Here is a 19,091-nt window from a genome sequence, read left to right on the forward strand (position 1 = left end):
ATTAATTAATTAATTAATTAATTAATTAATTAAATAAATAAGAAATTAAAAATGAAGAAAAAGGAAATAGTTTCCGCCTTTTTGTCTGCAGGCGAACCGCCTTGCCCACTTCAACACCACAGGACAAGAGATTTGGTGCGCAAGTGGAACTTTGCGAAATAAAATAAATTCATTTCTTTTATTTCAAAAAAGAATTCTTTTTAATTTAAATATAATTTAATTGCAATTTACTTTGAAGTTGCACTTCTGCTGCTTTGCTTTGCTTTCAATTGTGCAATTTTCTTGAATTTGTTCCCAAAAAACTCCGCCACAAAAGCTCTTTTTGCGTTTTTTTTCTGCTTTTTAATTTCTTCGATGTTTCCTTTTTATTTGCGCTTTATTTTGAACAAAAGGGGAGATTAAAAGGGGCAAAAAGCGCATGCAAAGAGCGGAGAAGTTCGGAAATGAAAAAGTTCAAGTTTGCGTTCAGGGAACAAACAAATGGAGATCTGGATGGTTTTATTTGCGCCGCGGGCACTGGAGGAACTGTCACAGGTGTATCTACACGTCTGCGTTTGAACCGGCACTTGCAGCTCGCGAAAGCAGCAGCAACCAGCAGCAGCAGCAGCAGCAGCAGCAGCAGCAGCAGCAGCAGCAGCAGCGGCGGCCAGGGACCCATCACTATGGAACAGATTCTCAATCATCTCAACTCCACGAGAAAAGAAAAACTGGCCCTCACTGATGTGCAAATGCAAACAGCAGCAGACCCCAGGGGCCCCCCTGCAGACGGGCCTCTCTATGGGGGCCCCTCGGGGGGCCCCCTGTCTGGGGGCCCCTCGCAGGGGGGCCCCCCGGGGGGCCCCCTTGCTGCGGGGGGCCCCTCTGAGGGTTTGAGGGAAAGACTTAAAAGGGTTTTAGTTGATGGGGGCCCCGTGATTGGTTTGGCGGATGTTTCGGGGGCGGCTTTGTTTCGTTATTTCACTAAGGGAGAAATGCAAACAGAAGGAACTTCTATTGTCGAGAACATCGGTAAACCCTAAACCCTAAACCCTAAACCCTAAACCCTAAACCCTAGTTGAGGCGCCGCGAGGCGCGGGCGGAGTCCAAAGTGCGCAGGAGAACTTCCATTTGCACCCAAAGACTGCTTTCGCCGGCCAAAGATCTTCGAAGTTGTTTTATTTTATTCTTTTTTGAATTAAAATTCCGAAAAAGAACTTTTATTTCCTTTTAATTATTGTTTTCCGCGGCTTCGCCCGCTGGGCTTGACCAGGCCAGCACCGAGTCACTGGAAACCTCGAGGGTTTCTACCCAGACTTCTCTTGCGAAATAAAAGATCAAGAAGTTCTGCACTGGACCCACAGATTGCTGCAAGAAGTAAGAATATAATAATAATAATAATAATAATAATAATAATAATAATAATAATAATAATAATAATAATAATAATAATAATTAGTTTAGGGTTTTGTTCAATGTACTTGGGGCTTTATTTGTTTCCAGTTCTTGAAGGAAACTGGCGCGGGTTTCGGGCAAGAGAAAACCAAGTTGAATTTCTACTTTTAAACTCGCAATAAATTTCAATTTATAAAATTAAATAAAATAATTCCGCGCAGTGTTTTGTTTGACTTTAACTTCACAGCGTTTCTGAAATTCCAATTTTGAATTCCAATTGTCTTTTCTTGAATAGTCTGTCAAGAAAAGCTGCAAACATTAATTCAATTTCTTCAATTAATTCAATTTTTGATTTTATTTTTTAATTTAATTCAATAAGATGAATTAATTGACTGAACTTGGAGGGTCAAGTTGAATGAGTTCAGCCTAGTGGCTGCAGAAGGAAGCACTGGCGAATCCGCGGTCAATTTGCGGCCATTTCTCTTCGTTTGAAGGCGATTTGTCTTTAAAATAATAAATTAATTATTTAATTTAATTATTTAATTTGTTTATTGTTTATTTTTTGCTTTATTTCCCCTCAGGAAGGCCTCCCCCTGGGAATGACTTCCGGCGTGAACGTCGCGGGGGCGGTGCGGCTGGGCAAGGCGTTGGGGCCCCAGCACACCATCGTCACAATGCTGTGTGATTATGGTGAGACAAAAAATTGATTTTTGGAACTTCTAATTAGCCAAATTAAATTGTTTTTAGAGGCATAGATGCGCAAGAATAAGACGAACCAGTATATCCAGTTTCACCGGTTTTTGTTTAAAATAAAAAGAGTTATTTTCATTTACGTGGCCATGTGACCCCCCTGGCCCTCAAGTTTGCAGCGGCTGCACAGCCATTATCTCCCGCCAAATAAGTGGCTGGAGCCCACTCAGCAAATAAGCGATAAAGACAATTAAATTAAAAAAAAGAAACAAAAAAAAACAGAAGTCCATCAGTTCAACTTGAAGAGATTTAGTTAAAAGAGTTGAAGTGTTTGCAAGTTTCAACAAGTACCCTGCGGTGTCAGTGAATCTTTCGAAGAATAATAAATCAATTAAAAGTCTAAATAAAAACTTTAAATTAAACACTGCGGAAATAAACGAAAGAAAAACTTGAAGTTCAAACCCTAGGCATTCTAGCGGCAATAGACTTAGGACTTGGCGACAGTTTTTGCACAGGCTTTTGGCCATTTAAAAGCTGCAGAAGTTGCAGAATCTTGAATAAAAAAGATTAAAAATAAATGCAGAAAAAAGATAAAAAGAAATGAATTATTTAATTCTTTTTGAATCTTTTCTTTCAAACTTCTTTGCTTCGCTTGCTGCTTCCCTTCAGGACATCTGTACGCACAGAAACAATGGAACCCTCAATTCCTGCGGTCTCTGTCGCTGCCAGAGCCCACTTGGATGCACGAAAAAGTGAGTTCTAGGGTTTAGGGTTTAGGGTTTAGGGTTTAGGGTTTAGGGTTAGGGGTTTGGGGTTTGACGGAGTTGAACTCGCGTTGTTCGCTTCTGTGCAGCAGCAGCAGCAGCAGCAGCAGCAGCAGCAGCAGCAGCAGTGACCATGCGATATATTTTCAGTATTTCAGGAGTTCTTAAAATGTGCAAAAAGGAACTTTTCTCAAAATAGAAACAAACACATTTGAAAGTGAAATAAAGTGGAAGTTTCAAATCGAAACTTGCAACTTCTTCGAAGCACAATTCAAACAAATGAACCAACAAGGAATCTACAAATAAGCGAAGAGCCAAACAGACAATTACATTAACAATTAAATAAATATTCAAATAAGATTTGAAATAATTTAATTCAAAAAAAGAATAAAGATCAAATTGCTGTTTCTTGTTTTGGTTTTCCCGCAGCCGCCGCCCGAAATTTTGGAGGCTCTCGAGGCCAGTTTCCTCCCAGTGGACGACAGCGAGGAAGTTAAAAAGAAAATGAATCATTAAAATGGATTTAATTATCAAATTAAAAGACTTATTGAACAAATTCGACAAACAAATTCAACAAAAAGGCTCCACTTTTCCCCAGTTTCCGGCTGCTGCGAACAGCAAGCAAAGGCAGAGGCGCTGACAGCACGGGCGTTGATATGTATGACACAAGTCCATTTATTTTCGTTTTTTTGTATTTTTTTATGTTTTCTTTTTATTTATTTCATTTTTTTGTGAATAAATGTCTAAAAAGGAGAAAAAATGCAGGCAGAAGCAACCAAACTGGAAAGTAGAAGTGCCCATTTCGCTCATTGCGCGCTGCTGCGGCTCCGGCGTTTCCAAATGCATGCAAAAGATAATTTGTGAACTTTAAAAAGCGAAATAAATCAAAATAAATAATAAATGAACTTTTAATTTGTGTTTGTGTGCACTGGGAAGACACAGGCACTTGGGCTCATTCACAAAGCCATTTCAGCAGCAGTTTAGCACTTCTTTTTGCTTTCCCTTATTCAAATAAGGCAGCAGCCACACAGGTATAAATATTAAATAAATAAATAAATAAATAAATAAATAAATAAATAAATAAATAAAGTGCGGGCTCGTGCATTTGTAAACTGAACAGGTTTGTCTCATCCAGCCCAATTGAATTAGTTCAAAGATTTGCAATAAGTGGAAACTTGAATGCATGCAGGTTTCGTGAATTCCGCTGATTTGCCGTTTATATTGGCATAAAGAGAATAAATAAACATTCTTTATGTCGATTTTATTAAATTAAATCAAAAAATAAACACAAAGGCTTTTAAAGTCTTTAATTTCCGCTCAGTTTCCCCCATTTGGCACTGGCCGGAACATGTTTGCACTGCGCAGCGCGCTGGCTTAGACTTGCACAGCCAAGCTTTTGTTTATTAAAGGTAACAAATAAATAAATAAATAAATAAATAAATAATTTATTTATTTATTTATTTATTTGTTTTTATTTCTTCATTGGTTTTTTTATCCCCCAGAGCTGACTGGAGTCAGCGTTTCGTCGAAACACGGACTTGAACTTTATTTGAAATTCAAAATTCAAATTTTCGAATTCCAAATTTTTGCATTTCTTTTTCTCAAGATCATTTTTGCTTCTTCACCTGCTGCTGCTTTGCTGCTAAACAGCCGAAAAATAAATACTTTTCAACTTATAAAGTGGCATTTTTGGTGATTAAAAGGTACTCCAAAGGCCATTTTATTCCAATTAAAAGATCCTCCAAAGCCATATTTATTTATTCAACTTAAAATATATACAAAAGGCCTTTTTATTCCAATTAAAAGATACACTAAAGGCCGTTTCGTTCAAGTTAAAAGACACAGCAAGGGCCATTTTATTCAACTTGGAAGATAATCTTGAGGCCATTTTACTCAATTTAAAAGATGTACCAAAGGCCACTTTATTCAAATTAAAGATAATATTAATTCCATTTTAATTCTTTAAATTACTTTTAATTGGTTTTAATCTTTTAAGTTACTTTTAATTGACTTTGGTGGAGAGTTTCGCGAGTTGAAGTGTATTTGCAAATTCATCTTTCACCCAATTTAAAGGAATTGGTAAAGACCTGCACAAAAGCTTTTAAAACTGACAAAAAGTGAAACAAAAAGACTTTTTGCTTTTATTTATTTTCTGAAAAGTCTCAAAGTTGAATTATTTAAACTGGAAAAGTGGACAGAAGACGCGCGAGCAGCAGCGCACTGTCCTGTCGTAGTCTTTGAAGGCGAATTTGAATCCAGTTTTGTTTTAAACTTGAAATATAATTTTAATTTTAAATTTAATTTTAATTTTAAATTTGAATTTGAATTTAAATTTAAATTTAAAATTCAATTTTGTTTCATTCCTTTACGGGGGCTGAATAGCGCGAGGCCGAGCCCAGCCAGGACTGGTTCGCGGGTGGTCTGTTGGATCTGCAGTTCCAGTTTTGTTCGAAAAGTTTTCCGAATGAAAACAATTTCAAATTTTGAAAATTTTATTTATTTATTTTTGAATTAAAAAGCTGAACTCAAAACGCTGTTGAAACTTCTTAGTTTGCAAATCTGATTGCCATTCTTCTGCAGCGAGTGAACAGCGGGCTCCTCGCGTTCGCCATTAAGTCGCAAACGAAATTAAATTGAAATTTAAAAAGAGCAAAAAGGTGAAACTGAATTAAATTGAAACAAAAAAAGCAAAAAGGTAAAACTGAATAAAAATAAATGCAAAAGAAGTTACTGAACCGATTCGCAGTTTGCAAGTTCTGTCTTCGCCGCTTCTTCCACAACGAGAATTATTTTCCACAAAAAGAAAACAATTCCTTCGCATTATTTTCCACAAAAATAAACATTTCCTTTGCATTATTTTCCACAAAAATAAAACAATTTCTTTTCTGAGATCCAAATAAAATGCCATTTCCACTTTTGCAAGTTTCCGTCGGTGACCCTGCCGATACACCTGGCGGTCCCGCAGCCGCTCCTGCTGCAACTCGCCGCCTCCCCGTGGAATCCTTTGCTTTCAAAGCCCTTCACTTCTTAATTTGTTGAATTTCTGCAACTCTTCGACATTTAATTACTTATTTCCGATTTATTGAGCATGGCGGCGGTTCCCGCGGGCGGCGGCGCCCCGCGTTCGCCGCGGTTCCAAGTGCAGCGGCTGCTGGGCCAAGGCACCTTCGGCCGGGTCTACCTGGTGCTGGAAAAGCCCTCAGGGAGGCAACTGGCGCTGAAAAGAACTCAAAAATGGACCAAAATTGCCTCCAGAGAGGCCCTGGGCCTCGAGGAGTGCAGAGGATCGGCCGCGCTGGTGGCTGCGGACTCCGTCTTCTACTCCACCACCCCCGCGGGCTTCACCGTCCAGAACATCTTGATGGAGCTCCAGGGCTTTTCTCTGCAGCTCTTTTTGGCGCGACACCGCCAGGCCCGCCAAGCAGCAGCAGCAGCAGCAGCAGCAGCAGCAGCAGCAGCAGGCCAGCCTTTCCCGCACACCAGCAGCAGCAGCAGCAGCAGCAGCAGCAGCAGCAGCAGCACGATTCGAAACATAAAGTCCATCGCCCGGCAAATAATTGAGGGCGTTGCAGCTCTCCATTCCCGCGGAATAATTCACCGGGATTTGAAGCCCGAAAATGTTTTGGTGAGTTTCAAATTGCATTTTAAAAGTTTTATTTTTTTTCTTCATTTTGAGTTCAAATAATGTTTAAATAATCCTTTTTTTGCGTTTTTGTCTCAAGTTCAACTTCAAATAATCAATTAATTCATTTAAATTCATATTTTGGGTTTTAAATTGCATTTTAATTCATTTTTTCGCATTTTTATCTTCAATTTTAATTCCCTTTTTTCGCATTTTTGTCTTTAATTCGACTTCAAATAATCAGTTCTTTCAATTCATGTTTTGCTGCTCAAATTGCATTTAAAAATCTTTTTTCTCCTTTTTTCTTCAATTCAAGTTCAAATAAACAATTATTTGAATTAAATTCAAATAATAAATAAACAAATAAATAAATGGATAAATAAATAAATAAATAAATAAATAAATAAATAAATAAATAAATAATTCAAATAAATCATTTTGAAATAAATAAAAACAATTTCGTTTATTTCCACCTTTGCAGATCGACGAAAACGAAGGCGGAGAACCTCTTGTGCGCATTTGTGATTTGGGTAAGAAAAAGAAATCATTTTAATTAATTTAATTAATTTAATTAATATAATTAATTCAATTTATTTAATTTATTCAATTTATTTAATTAATTTAATTAATTCAGTTCATTCAATTTATTCAACTTATTCAATTTATTCAATTTATTTATTCTAGTTTAATTAAATTTAATTTAGATTAATTTAATTTTATTTAACTTGATTTGATTTAATTTGATTTAATTTGATTTAATTTAGTTGAGTTTAATTTAATATCATTTCATTTAATCTCATTTCATTTGAATTCAAAATCGATTCATCACATTTCATTTCATTTTTAAATTCTTTTTAAATATAAATTTAATTTAATTTTGAATTAAATTCAATTTAAATTTAATTTAACTTTGAACTGAATTTGAATTTAATTTATATTTAATTTTCAATTTAAATTGAATTCGATATTTAAATCTGAAATTAAATTCAGAATTAAATTCAAAATTAATTTCAATTAACTCAATTAACGCATGCATGTGCCGATAAAATGATGCAAGTAAATAAATAAATAAATAAATAAATAAATAAATAAATAAATAAATAAATAAATAAATAAATAAATAAATAACAAAATAAAATGTATAAATTAGCAAATAATTAAAATTAATAATTGAAAATAGGTAAACGAAAATGAATAAATGAAAATTAACGAATGAAGATAAATAACAAAAAACAGAAAGAAAGACAAGTAAATAAAAGTAAATAAATAAAATGAGCAAAAATAAATAAAACAAATAAACAAAATAAACAAGTAATATAAATAAATAAAATAAATAAATAAAATAAATGAATAAAAGTAATAAATAAAACAAATAAATAAATAAATAAATAAATAAAACAAATGCAAATAAATAAAGTTGCAAATAAATTCTTTTTTAGGGTCCAGCAAACGCCTCAGCCATGACGAACAATCCATGCCCTACATCTGCTCCAGATGGTAAGCACCACCTAGCCAGCTAGCTAGCTAGCTAGCTAGCTAGCTAGCTTGCTAGCGACCTAGCTAGCTGCATCTATCTATCTAGCTAGCTAGCTAGCTAGCTAGCTAGCTAGCTAGCCAGCTAGCCAGCTAGCTAGCTGCATCTATCTATCTAGCTAGCTAGCTAGCTAGCCAGCTAGCCAGCTAGCTAGCTGCATATATCTAGCTAGCTAGCTAGCTAGCTAGCTGTCCGCCTGGCCACGTAAGTGGCCAGGGAGCAGGACAGGGCGGCAGCTAGCTAGCTGGGCGACGGCTAGCTAGCTGGCTAGCTAGACGGCTGCCCACCGGGCAGCTAGCTAGCTAGCTAGCTAGCTAACTGCTGCTGCTGCTGCTGCTGCTGCTTCTGCTGCTGCTGCTGCTGCTTGTTGGCTGCCTGAGATGTTCAAAACGGTGCGCCTTTAGGTACAGAGCGCCGGAGCTGCTGCTGGGGGCCACGAAGTACTCTGTAAGTATTTTAAAATAAAATAAAATTAAATTAAATTAAATTAAATAAATAAAATAAAATAAAATAAAATAAAATAAAATAAAATAAAATAAAATAAAATAAAATGTTTTTATTTATTCAAATTTGAAATGCTTTTGAAACAGACCGCTGTGGATCTCTGGTGTAAGTCGCGCCGCCGCTGCAGCAGCAGCAGCGCAGCAGCAGCAGCAGCAGCAGCAGCAGCAGCAGCAGCAGCAGCAGCAGCAGCAGCCAGCAGCCGAATCAAACTAAAGCAGCAGCCTCAAAAAGCCGCAACTAACACTACAAATGGCAAATAGGAAACAAAACAAAGCCAACAAAACAAAACAAACGAATAAATAAATAAATAAATAAATAAATAAATAAATAAATAAATAAATAAATAAATAAATAAATAAATAAATAAAAGAAATGAATTTAATTGCATGCAGCTCTCGGGTGTCTGCTGGCGGAGCTGCTGTGTCTGCGGCCTCTCTTCGAATGCGAAGTTCCGAAATTTGGATTTGAAGAAAAAGAAAAAATAAAAAACAAAAAAAACAAAAAAGAAATAAATAAAAAAGAAATGATAAATGGAAAAGAAACAATTAATAAAAAAGAAATAATAAATGGAAAAGAAACAATTAATAAAAAAGAAATAATAAATGGAAAAGAAAGAATAAATAAAGAAGAAATAATAAATGGAAAAGAAATAATTAATCAAAAAGAAATAATAAATCCAAAAGAAGTATTAAATGAAATGGAAATAATTAATGAAAATGAAATATATAAAAGTGCAATTAATCAAAATGAAATAAATGAAATAAATGAAATAAATGAAATAAATGAAATAAATGAAATAAATGAAATAAATAAAAAAGAAATAAATGAAATAAATGAAATAAACAAAAAAGAAATAAATGAAATAAATAAAAATGAAATAAATAAAAACTGGGAAGCGGAAGCTTTTCAACTTATTGCCATTGTCGAACTTCTCGGCTCTCCAAACTCGTGAGGATTTAATTAAATTTGAATTTATTTATTTATTTATTTATTTATTTATTTATTTATTTATTTATTTGTTTGTTTATTTTATTCATTTGTTTTATTCTTTTATTATTTATTTATTCTTTTGCTTATTTATTTCATTTATTTTACTCTTCCATTTATTTATTTTATTCTTTGATTGATTTGTTTTATTCTTTTATTTTTTTATTCCATTTTTTATTTTATTTTATTCTTTTATTTTATTCCTCTGTTTTATTCTTTTGCTTTATCATATTCTTCTGTCTATTATTTATCCTTTTATTTTATTCTTTTATTTATTTTATTCTCTTCTTTATTTTATTTTATTCTTTTATTTATTTTTTTTATTTTATTTTATTTATTTATTTTACTCTTTTTTTTTTCTGTCTTCGTCGATCGGCTGCCCTCGCCAGTCTTCTTGCATTTTTCATATCCATTTATTTATTTATTTATTATTTATTTATTATTATTTATTATTCATTTATATATTTGTTATCATTTATTTATTTATTTATTTATTTATTTATTTATTTACTTACTTATTTATTTGCTGCATGCATGGGAGCTGCAGTAGAACTTGGGGTGTATGTACACCGTGTGGTTGTGTGCATGCCCTCTTTCGACCAGAATTGAAAATCATTTTAATTTTTAAATTTAAATAAATAAAATAAATTCATTTAATTCTTTTTAATTTATTTTTATTTTTTTGTTCTTCAGGGAAGAGGCCAGGAGTCTTTGCGCCGGCTGTCAGCCCCACACAAGAGTGAGTCCTTTCTAACAAATAAATAAATAAATAAGTAAATAAGCAAATAAATAAATAAATGAATAAATAAATAAATATATGTATATATAAATATATAAATAAATAAGTAAATAAATAAATAAATAAATAAATAAATAAATGAAACATAAATAAATGAAACATTTAATTAACTGAAATGCTTAATTAAATGAAACATTTAATTAAAACTTTCGGTTAATTGAATGAAGCATAAATCATTTAATTAAATGAAGCATTTAATTAAATGAAACATCTAACTAAATGAAACATTTAATTAAGTGAAACGTTTAACTAAATGAAACATTTAATTGAAAGAAACATTTAATTAAATGGAACATTTAATTAAGTGAAATATCAAATTAAATGAAACATTTAATTAAATGGAACTTTTAATTAAATGGGACGTTTAATTAAAAGGAACTTTTAATTAAATGGGACTTTTAATTAAATGGAACTTTTAATTAAATGGGACTTTTAATTAAATGGAACTTTTAATTAAATGAAACATTTTCTTAAATGAAGCATTTAATTAAACGAATTACCGAATTAAACAAAATACCAAATTAATCAAATTATCAAATTAAATGCACCATCCAACTAGATGGACCATTAAATTAAAAAGTGGTATTTTATTAAAATGGTTTATTGAATTCAAAAGAATTAATTAATTAAACTAAATGGACCATTAATGGACCATTAAATTAAAAAGTGGCATGTTATTAAAAAGCTTTTATGAAATGAAAAGAATTAAATCATTAAATTAAATGGACCATTAAATTAAAGTGGCATTTTATTAAATGGTTTTATGAAATAAAAAGAATTAAACCCTTAAATGAACTTTGATTTATTTCAAAAAAAATAAAAAAACTTCAAATCTGCCATTTGCAGTTTGCTGCTGCTGCAGCGCTGAAGAAGCTGCGGGGAGTCTCCGGGCTGCTGCTGCAGCAGCAGCTGCTGCCGTTTTGTCCTCCAGAGTGAGTCCAAAGTGAAGAAATTAATGCAAATTAATGCAATTTAATGCAATTTAATTCAATTTATTTTATTTTATTTTATTTTATTTTATTTTATTTTATTTTATTTCAATTAATTTCCATTTAATTTCCTTTTCCGCTTTTTTCCGCTCCAAATGCCTTTCAGTTTCGCCCCAAAAGTCCAAATGCCGTCTTTGCATGCACGCTGAGGTGTCTGTACACCCCAATTTTCCCACCTGCGCCCGACCGCGACCCTTCTTGTTTTATTTAATGCCATTTTATTTAATGCCATTTAATTTAATGCCATTTTGTTTAATGCCATTTAATTAATGCCATTTTATTTAATGCCATTTAATTAATGCCATTTAATTAATGCCATTTTATTTAATGCCATTTTTAATGCCATTTAATCAATGCCATTTTATTTAATGCCATTTTATTTAATGCCATTTAATTAATGCCATTTTATTTAATGAGATTTTATTTAATGCCATTTTTTTTGCCATTAAATTAATGCCATTTTATCTAATGCCATTTTATTTAATGCCATTATAATTAATGCCACTTAATTAATGCCATTTATTTAATGCCATTTTGTTTAATGCCATTTTATTTAATGCCATTTTATTTAATGCCATTTTATTTAATGCCATTTTATTTAATGCCATTTTGTTTAATACCATTTCTTTTTATGCCATTTTACTTAATGCCACTTTATTTAATGCCACTTCTTTTAATGCCATTGTATCTAATGCCATTTCTTTTGATGCCATTTTTAATGCTTTTCAATTAATGCCATTTAATTAATGCCATTTAAGTAACACCATTTAATTAATGCCATTAATAAATGCCATTAATAAATGCCATTAATAATGCCATGAATAATGCCATTAATAATGCCATTAATGCCATGAAAAATGCCATTAATAATGCCATTAATGCCATTAATAATGCCATTAATAATGCCATTAATAATGCCATTAACAAATGCCATTAATAATGCCATTAATGCCATTAACAAATGCCATTAATAATGCCATTAATGCCATTAATAATGCCATTAATAATGCCATTAATGCCATTAATAATGGCATTTATTATTTACAAAATAATAAATGCCATTAATAATGCCATTTATTGTTTTGTTATTTGCTGCAGAGACGGCGGCTTGCTGCAGGTCATTGCGAGTCTCCTCAAGTGGAGTCCGCACGAGAGAGTCGCAGCTGCTGCGCTGCTGCAGCAGCCCTACTTTGGAGTTAAATAAATAAATAATTAAAAATAAATAAATAATTAAAAATAAAATAAATAATTTAAAATAAAATAAATAATTAAAACAAATCTTTTGAATAAATCTTTTAAATTAAATCTTTTTGTTTGCTCTTTTGCTGCACAAGTGCAGCACTGCAGCAGCAGCAGCAAATCTCTTCTTTGCAAAAAACTGTTTGCTGCTGCGCAGCAAATGAGCAGCAAAAGCAGTTTCCCACTTCCAAAAAGCTGCTCAGCAGCAGCAGCAGCAGCAGCAGCACGCTTGTACTGCTCAGCTGCAGCGGCAGCTGCAGCAGCAGAAGCACAAACAGCAGCAGCGCTACTTGCTGCAGTGTCAAGCTTGTGCTGCTGCTGCTGCTGCTGCTTGAAAGACAGAGAAGGAAAAGCACTTTTTAAATCTCTGAACTTTTGCTGCTGCTGCTTCAAAAATAAAAACAAAACTAAAATCCATCTTCTTCATCGAAGTAGTCTTCTTCCCAGCAGCAGCAACGGCAGCAGCAACAGCAGCAGCAACAGCAGCAGCAGCAAATCCAATTGGAAGCAAAAACTAAGGAGAAAGAAGCAAGAAAGGCGCCCAAGCAAAACAACCGCAACCCTAACTAATCCCATCCTCCCCCCCTAAACCCTAAACCCTAAATTAGGGTTTAGGGTTTAGGGTTTGGGGTGTACGTACCGGAGTCGACGTCGTCTATGTCTCCAAACTCCTCCAAAAACGAACGCATGCATTCACTTTTGCTTTTTATAATTCCTGTCTCTTCTTCCACTTCATCTATTTCCACTAAAGCCACGGCGCTGCTGTCTTGCTGCAGCAGCTGCAGCAGCCGCTGCTGCTGCGGCCCCAGGGGCCCCCCGGGGCCCCCGGGGCCCCAGGGGCCCCCGGGGCCCCCGGGGCCCCCGGGGCCCCAGGGGCCCCCAGCCCAACCCTCGGGGTTTTGTGCGGAGTCGAATTCCATTTCGTACAATTCATACTCATATTCGTCTTCTGCTGCTGCTGCTGCTGCTGCTGCTGCTGCTGTTTCTCCTGCAGCAGCAGCAGCAGCAGCAGCAGCAGCAGCAGGGGCCCCCACGTCGCCGCAGACGTCGAGCACCTGCACGGGCTGCCCCTCGTGCAGCACAAAGCTGCCTGCTGCTGCTGCAGCAGCCACCCCCGCCTGCCGCTGCTGCTGCTGCTGCTGCTGCTGCTGCTGCTGCTGCTGCTGCTGCTGCACGTTGACTCTGTACCTGCGCAAGCTGCGAACTGCTTCCTCCACTGCTGCAGCATAACTCCACTTTTCTTTTCCAACTTTTTTGCTGCTGCTTTCAAGTCCGAAGACTTCGGGCCTCAAAGGCAAATTAAAGGAACTCCAGAAGCTGGCTGGCCCTTCTGCTGCTGCTGCTGCTGCTGCTGCTGCTGCTGCTGCTGCTGCTGCTGCTGTCGTGCGCGTTATCGCTGGCTGCCGCCCCTCTCGCTGCACCTCCGCCTCCCGGGGGGCCCCCAACCCCGAAGTACCCTCGGGGGGCCCCCCTGGGGGCCCCGCAAGAGGCCCCTGGGGCCCCACGGGGGCCCCTGGGGCCCCGGGGGCCCCCCGGGACCCCACAGTACCTTCTGGGGCCCCCAGGGGCCCCACAGGACCCTTGGGGGCCCCAGGGGGCCCCACAGTACCCCCGGGGGCCCCAGGGGGCCCCCCAGGGGCCCCAGGGGGCCCCCCGGGGGCCCCAGGGGGCCCCTCGGGGTAAAAGGGTACTGGGGGAGGAGCTGAGTTGACGTGTTTGAAGAGAAGGGCCCTGTCTAGAAGAGAGTTGGTTTGTGCTGCTGCTGCTGCTGCTGCTGCTGCTGCTGCTGCTGCTGCTGAGTTTGCTGCTGCTTTTGGATTAATTTCTCTTTTCTTGGAAGGCCTCAAAAGACACAAAAAGGGGGGCGGGGGTTCGTCGCGGTGGCGCTTCAGACGCACGTACAGCGGCAGCTGCTGCTGCTGCAGCAGCAGCTGCTGCTGCTGCTGCTGCTGCTGCTGCTGCTGCTGCAGCGCCTGCTGCGGCTGCTGCAGCGGCGGCTGCTCCTGCTGCAGCAACTGCAGCAGCATATCGTCCGCTGTCTCCCCCATGGCTGCTGCTGCTGCAGTTTAAAAGCCGCCAAATGGAACAAAAAAGCTGCTGCTGCTGCTGCTGCCGCTGCTGCTGCTGCTGCTGCGAGCAGTCGGGTTTAATTCATATTATTATACTCCTTTACTATTATAAATATTTATTTTTGAATTTATATTTTAAATTGTAAACGCGAAGAAATTAAAACCAAGTCGGCAAACAAATGGAGACGCAACGAGGAACAGTTGCTGCTGCTGCTGCTGCTACTACTGCTGCTGCTGCTGCTACTGCTGCTGCTGCTGCTGCTGCAGCTGCTGCAGCTCAGCAGCACTCCGGCAGCAGCGCGAGCCCCAGCTGCTGCTGCAGCTCCTGCAGCTGCTGCTGGTCAAACAACACCTTCAGATTGAGAGAGCAGGAGGGACAAGATGCGAGGGCGAAGCCGCTGTAACCCGACTCTGCTGCTGCTGCTGCTGCTGCTGCTGCTGCTGCTGCTGCTGCTGCTGCTGCTTGCAGGTCTGCGAGAGGCAGCTCGAAGAGGTCCCCACAAGGACAGGGATAAACGAAAAGAGACTCAAGAGCATCAAACTCCAATTCCCTCAGCTGCACTTCTTCGTAGGCAGCCTCATCCACTGGATCTGCTGCTGCTGCTGCTGCTGCTGCTGCTGCTGCTGGTGAGCCCGCATTCGGCTGCTGCACAGGCTCAGCAGCAGCAGCAGCAGCAGCAACGTCTGCTGCTGCGGAAGCGGAGCTATTCGGCTGCTCCTCAGCCACTCGAGCAGCAGCAGCAGTGCCTGGAGTTTCCTCTTTTGAAGGAGTTCCACTCTCTCTCGTGTCTGCTGCTGCTGCTGCTGCTGCTGCAGCAGCAGGTGCTGCTGTGGCTTGTGATGCTGCAGCAGCTGCTGCAGCAGCACTTTCGAGGCACGCAGGAGGAACTGTGAAGGGAACAGGAGGGCGCAAGGTTAGGAAGCACAGAGGACGCGCTGCTGCTGCTGCTGCTGCTGCGCTGCTGCTGCTGCTGCTGCTGCTGCTGTGAGGCTGCACAGTCGTGGCAGTGGCCGCAGCAGATGAGAGGCTCCGCTGCATGCTGCCTTCTGGCCCGGCTGCGCGCGCTTTGTGGAGAGTTGGGGCCTGGAAGTGAAGCGCTAAACCCTCAGGGTTTAGGGTTTAGGGTTTAGGGTTTAGGGTTTAGGGTTTCGGGGCAGGGCTTGCGGGCTGGAGAAGGAAAGGCGAGCCGTTAGCAGCGCGGCGGATTCTGCTGCAGCAAGTGTGGCCTGCTGCTGCTGCGGCGGGCAGCGCAGCAGCAATTAGTTGTTTATTGAAGTTTGGAGTTAATTAAAAGAGTTAATTAAATAAAATTAAAGAAAGAAAAGAGAAAAAGGGTCAAAGGAGAGCAGAAACCCCGGCGCAGCCACGGTGGTTGGTGGGGGCTGCAGCCATTTCCACTTGAGAAGCAGCAGCAGCGAGGTGCTGCTGCTGCTGCTGCTGCTGCTGCTGCTCCTTTTGGAACTAAATAAATTGCACTTTGCATTTGGGGGCATTTGAGAAGGCGATTTGTTTTGCGGCGACGCGTTTTCGCAGCAGCAGCAGCAGCTCTGCGCGTGGACACCCCACCAGCCTCAGCAGCAGCAGCAGCAGCAGCAGCAGCAGCAGCTGCCTGGGCTTCCCCCTTTGTCTTTTTGACTTCTCCAAAATGTCCGACGACAAAAAAGACGGAGAAAACCCCGAAAAGGAGCACATGCAGTTGAAGGTTCGCTCTCCGGTGAGTTGCTGCGCGTTGCTGCTGCTGCTGCTGCTGCTGCTGCTGCTGCTGCTGCTGCTGCTGGACTTGCTGCTGCTGCCGCTGGAACTGCGGCCTTCCGCTCTCCGCTTCCCGCTCCGCGTCTCCTTCCCTCGCAGTCCATTCTAGCCCCTTTCCCCCTCCCCCGCTGCTCCCCCGCTGCTGCTGCTGCTGCTGCTGCTGCTGCTGCTGCTGCTGCACGGTTTGCCCCTCCCTGCCCCCCCCTGGCACGTACGGCGGCCGCGTCGCCGCGGCCCGGCCCCTCCCCCCCTCCCCTCCCGCTGCAGCAGCAGCAGCAGCAGCAGCAGCAGCAGCAGCAGCTGTGCTTGCAGGACGGAAGCGAAGTGTACTTCAAAATAAAACGCCGCACCAAACTCGAAAAACTCATGACGGCCTACTGCAACCGCCTCGGCCAGTCCATCGACTCTGTGCGTTTTCTCTACGACGGCGAGCGCCTCAAGCCCGAGAAGACTCCCCTCGACTTGGGCATAGAGGACGGCGACGTCATCGACGCCATGGTCCAGCAAACTGGGGGGGCCCCGGGGGCCCCTAAGGGGGCCCCTAAGGGGGCCCCTGGGGGACTCAGGGGGGCTTGGGGGGCCCCTGGGGGCCCTTTGGGTGTGAGGCCAGGGGGCCCTTGGGGGCCCCCGAAGGGTACTCAGCAGGGGGCCCCCAGGGGCCCCCAAAGGGTACCCTTGGGGGCCCCAAAGGGTACCCTTGGGGGCCCCCGGGGGCCCCCAAGGCACCCTGGGGGCCCCCAAGGCGGATGAGTTGAAGGTGAAAAGTTTCCAAGATGTTGGAGAGCGGCAAAGCCAGCGGATGCGCGACAGCTAGCCGGCCTGCAGGTGGCTAGCTGGCTAGCCAGCTAGCTAGGTAGCTAGCTGGCTAGCTAGCTGCTAGCTGCTGGCTAGCTAGCTAGCTGGCTAGCTGGCGAGGTGGCTAGTTAGCCAGGTGGATGGATGGGTAGCTAGCGACCCTTCTAGCTAGCTATCTAACCATCCAGCTAGCTAGCTGGCTAGCTAGCTAGCTAGCTAGCTAGCTAGCTAGCTGGGTAAGAAGGCAGCAGCCGTGCAGCAGAAGAGTGGGGAGTCCTCAGCTAGCCACCCACTGGGCCGGGCGCAGCAGAAGTTGCCTTTTCTCTTCTTTGTTAAACTTCAACTACTTCTAATTGCAGAAGTTCGCCTTCAAAGCCACTCAACACTGCTGCTGCTGCTGCTGCTGCTGCTGCTGCTGCTGCTGCTGCTGTTAGTTGTAGAGCTGCTGCAGCGGGGGAGCAGCAGAATTTGGCGCTTTTTTCGCTGCAGCAAAGGCCGCGTGCAGTGTACGTACAAAACTATTTATTTATTTATTTAGAAGTCGAAAGTTTGGAATTAATTTTGAATTAAGTTTTGAATTAAGTCGAAGTCAAAAGTTTGAAGTTTGCGAATTTTTCGAAATCTGTCGAAGTCAAAGCCTGAAGTTGGCAGCAACTGGCTAGCGAGTTGCTGCTGCTGCGAGCGACAAGAAAGTGGCATTTCCAGAAAAGAAGAAAAGAAGAAAAGAAAAACAAATTTCGACAATTCTGCAAAGTGAAGAAAGAAAGAAGTGACGGGCGGCGTTGGCCGCGGGGGCTGGGGTGTACGTACACCTCAGCCGCGCGCGCGTTCCGCGGCGCCGCGAAGCCGCACTTTTGCAAATTCCATTTATTTCGTTTATTTCATTTATTTATTTCATTTATTTCATTTATTATTTCATTTATTTCAGTTATTTTATTATTTTATTTATTTTGCGTCGGTTTTTTGCGATCTTTTCTTTTGAAAGTCGAAATAAATTGCGTTTTCCCTCTTCGCGCGCTCGAGTTCGACGAGGTCCAGCAGGGCGTTGTAGCAAGACGGGCAGATCACCCGCAGGCCTGCGGGGAAGAAAAGGAAAGCTGATTTGATAAAAGAGTTTTTTAATTTAAAAACTCTTTTATTTATATTTGGAATTAATTTGACTTTTTTAATTCAAGTTCGAAGACATTCCAGTAAGTTCTTCGAATTCAACCGCTAAGCCAAAAGCTGCACAAAACGCGAACTTCCGAACTAAACCACAGCCCCCACTCACAGCTCCAAAACAAACAAAAAGAACCAAAAAAGATTCAAAAAAGATTCAAAAAAGAATCAAAAAGAATCAAAAAGATTCAAAAGATTCAAAAAGATGCAAAAAGATTCAAAAAGATTCAAAAAAGATTCAAAAAGATTCAAAAAAGATTCAAAAAAGATTCAAAAAAGATTCAAAAGTTCGAAAGTTGAACTCACCTTTGCTGGTGCTCCACAAGACCTTGCAGTTGGTGGCCTTCGGTTTGTCGCAGCGCCAGCACCTGCAGCAGCAGCAGCAGCAGCAGCAGCAGCAGCAGCAGCAGCAGCAAAAAAAGCTCATTTTGCGTGGAAAAAGAATGAAAAGAAGCGGAAAAAAAGGCAAGTTGATCTACAATTAAAAGAAAACAATAAATGCAAAAGAAGTTGCGAAAAAAGCAACTAATTGGCGAATTAATTGGCGAAAACAGACATGAAATAGTGCATTTGGGGACTCTTTTTGAAGCTGCAGCTGCGGGCCTCGAACTCCGCGTCGAGTTCTTTGCGCGGCGCCGGCGGAAATCTCTTCAGCGCCTTCAGCGCCGAATTTCGCAGCTTCGAGTTCGCGCTGCGGCTCTCCAGCTGCAGCACCAAATCGCACTTCCGCTCCTCCAGTCCCCGCACCATTTTGCTGCTGCTGCTGCTGCTGCTGCTGCTGCTGCTGCTGCTGCTGCGGGGGGGGCGGGGAGGGGGG

The 19,091-nt window shown here is 40.5% G+C and overlaps 6 protein-coding genes across 6 annotated transcripts; 3 read left to right on the top strand and 3 right to left on the bottom strand.

Moving 5' to 3' along the window:
• Positions 1–443: 443 nt before the first annotated feature.
• Positions 444–3,341, top strand: ENH_00051920 (O-acetylserine (thiol) lyase, putative; the record flags this gene model as incomplete). The annotated part of the gene is made up of 5 exons (XM_013581424.1): positions 444–1,008; positions 1,250–1,353; positions 1,953–2,061; positions 2,731–2,813; positions 3,255–3,341. The coding sequence occupies 5 exons, from the start codon at positions 444–446 to the stop codon at positions 3,339–3,341; spliced, it is 948 nt and encodes a 315-aa protein (XP_013436878.1).
• A 2,572-nt stretch (positions 3,342–5,913) lies between these two features.
• On the top strand, positions 5,914–7,000 carry ENH_00051930 (CMGC kinase, putative; the record flags this gene model as incomplete). Its single annotated transcript, XM_013581425.1, has 2 exons — positions 5,914–6,450; positions 6,929–7,000. The coding sequence occupies 2 exons, from the start codon at positions 5,914–5,916 to the stop codon at positions 6,998–7,000; spliced, it is 609 nt and encodes a 202-aa protein (XP_013436879.1).
• A 5,800-nt stretch (positions 7,001–12,800) lies between these two features.
• Positions 12,801–14,547, bottom strand: ENH_00051940 (hypothetical protein; the record flags this gene model as incomplete). The annotated part of the gene is made up of 2 exons (XM_013581426.1): positions 12,801–12,886; positions 13,140–14,547. 2 exons carry the CDS (start codon positions 14,545–14,547, stop codon positions 12,801–12,803), a joined length of 1,494 nt encoding a protein of 497 aa, XP_013436880.1.
• Positions 14,548–14,845: 298 nt separating this feature from the next.
• Positions 14,846–15,607, bottom strand: ENH_00051950 (CSL zinc finger domain protein, putative; the record flags this gene model as incomplete). The annotated part of the gene is made up of 1 exon (XM_013581427.1): positions 14,846–15,607. The coding sequence occupies one exon, from the start codon at positions 15,605–15,607 to the stop codon at positions 14,846–14,848; it is 762 nt and encodes a 253-aa protein (XP_013436881.1).
• Positions 15,608–16,214: 607 nt separating this feature from the next.
• Positions 16,215–17,071, top strand: ENH_00051960 (ubiquitin-like protein SMT3 precursor, putative; the record flags this gene model as incomplete). The annotated part of the gene is made up of 2 exons (XM_013581428.1): positions 16,215–16,283; positions 16,421–17,071. The coding sequence occupies 2 exons, from the start codon at positions 16,215–16,217 to the stop codon at positions 17,069–17,071; spliced, it is 720 nt and encodes a 239-aa protein (XP_013436882.1).
• A 990-nt stretch (positions 17,072–18,061) lies between these two features.
• On the bottom strand, positions 18,062–19,024 carry ENH_00051970 (hypothetical protein, conserved; the record flags this gene model as incomplete). Its single annotated transcript, XM_013581429.1, has 3 exons — positions 18,062–18,192; positions 18,581–18,642; positions 18,831–19,024. 3 exons carry the CDS (start codon positions 19,022–19,024, stop codon positions 18,062–18,064), a joined length of 387 nt encoding a protein of 128 aa, XP_013436883.1.
• Between the last annotated feature and the right edge of the window lie 67 nt (positions 19,025–19,091).

The sequence above is a fragment of the Eimeria necatrix genome, genomic scaffold, assembly GCF_000499385.1.
Source record: "Eimeria necatrix Houghton genomic scaffold, Enh_scaff411, whole genome shotgun sequence".
Lineage (NCBI taxonomy): Eukaryota > Apicomplexa > Conoidasida > Eucoccidiorida > Eimeriidae > Eimeria > Eimeria necatrix.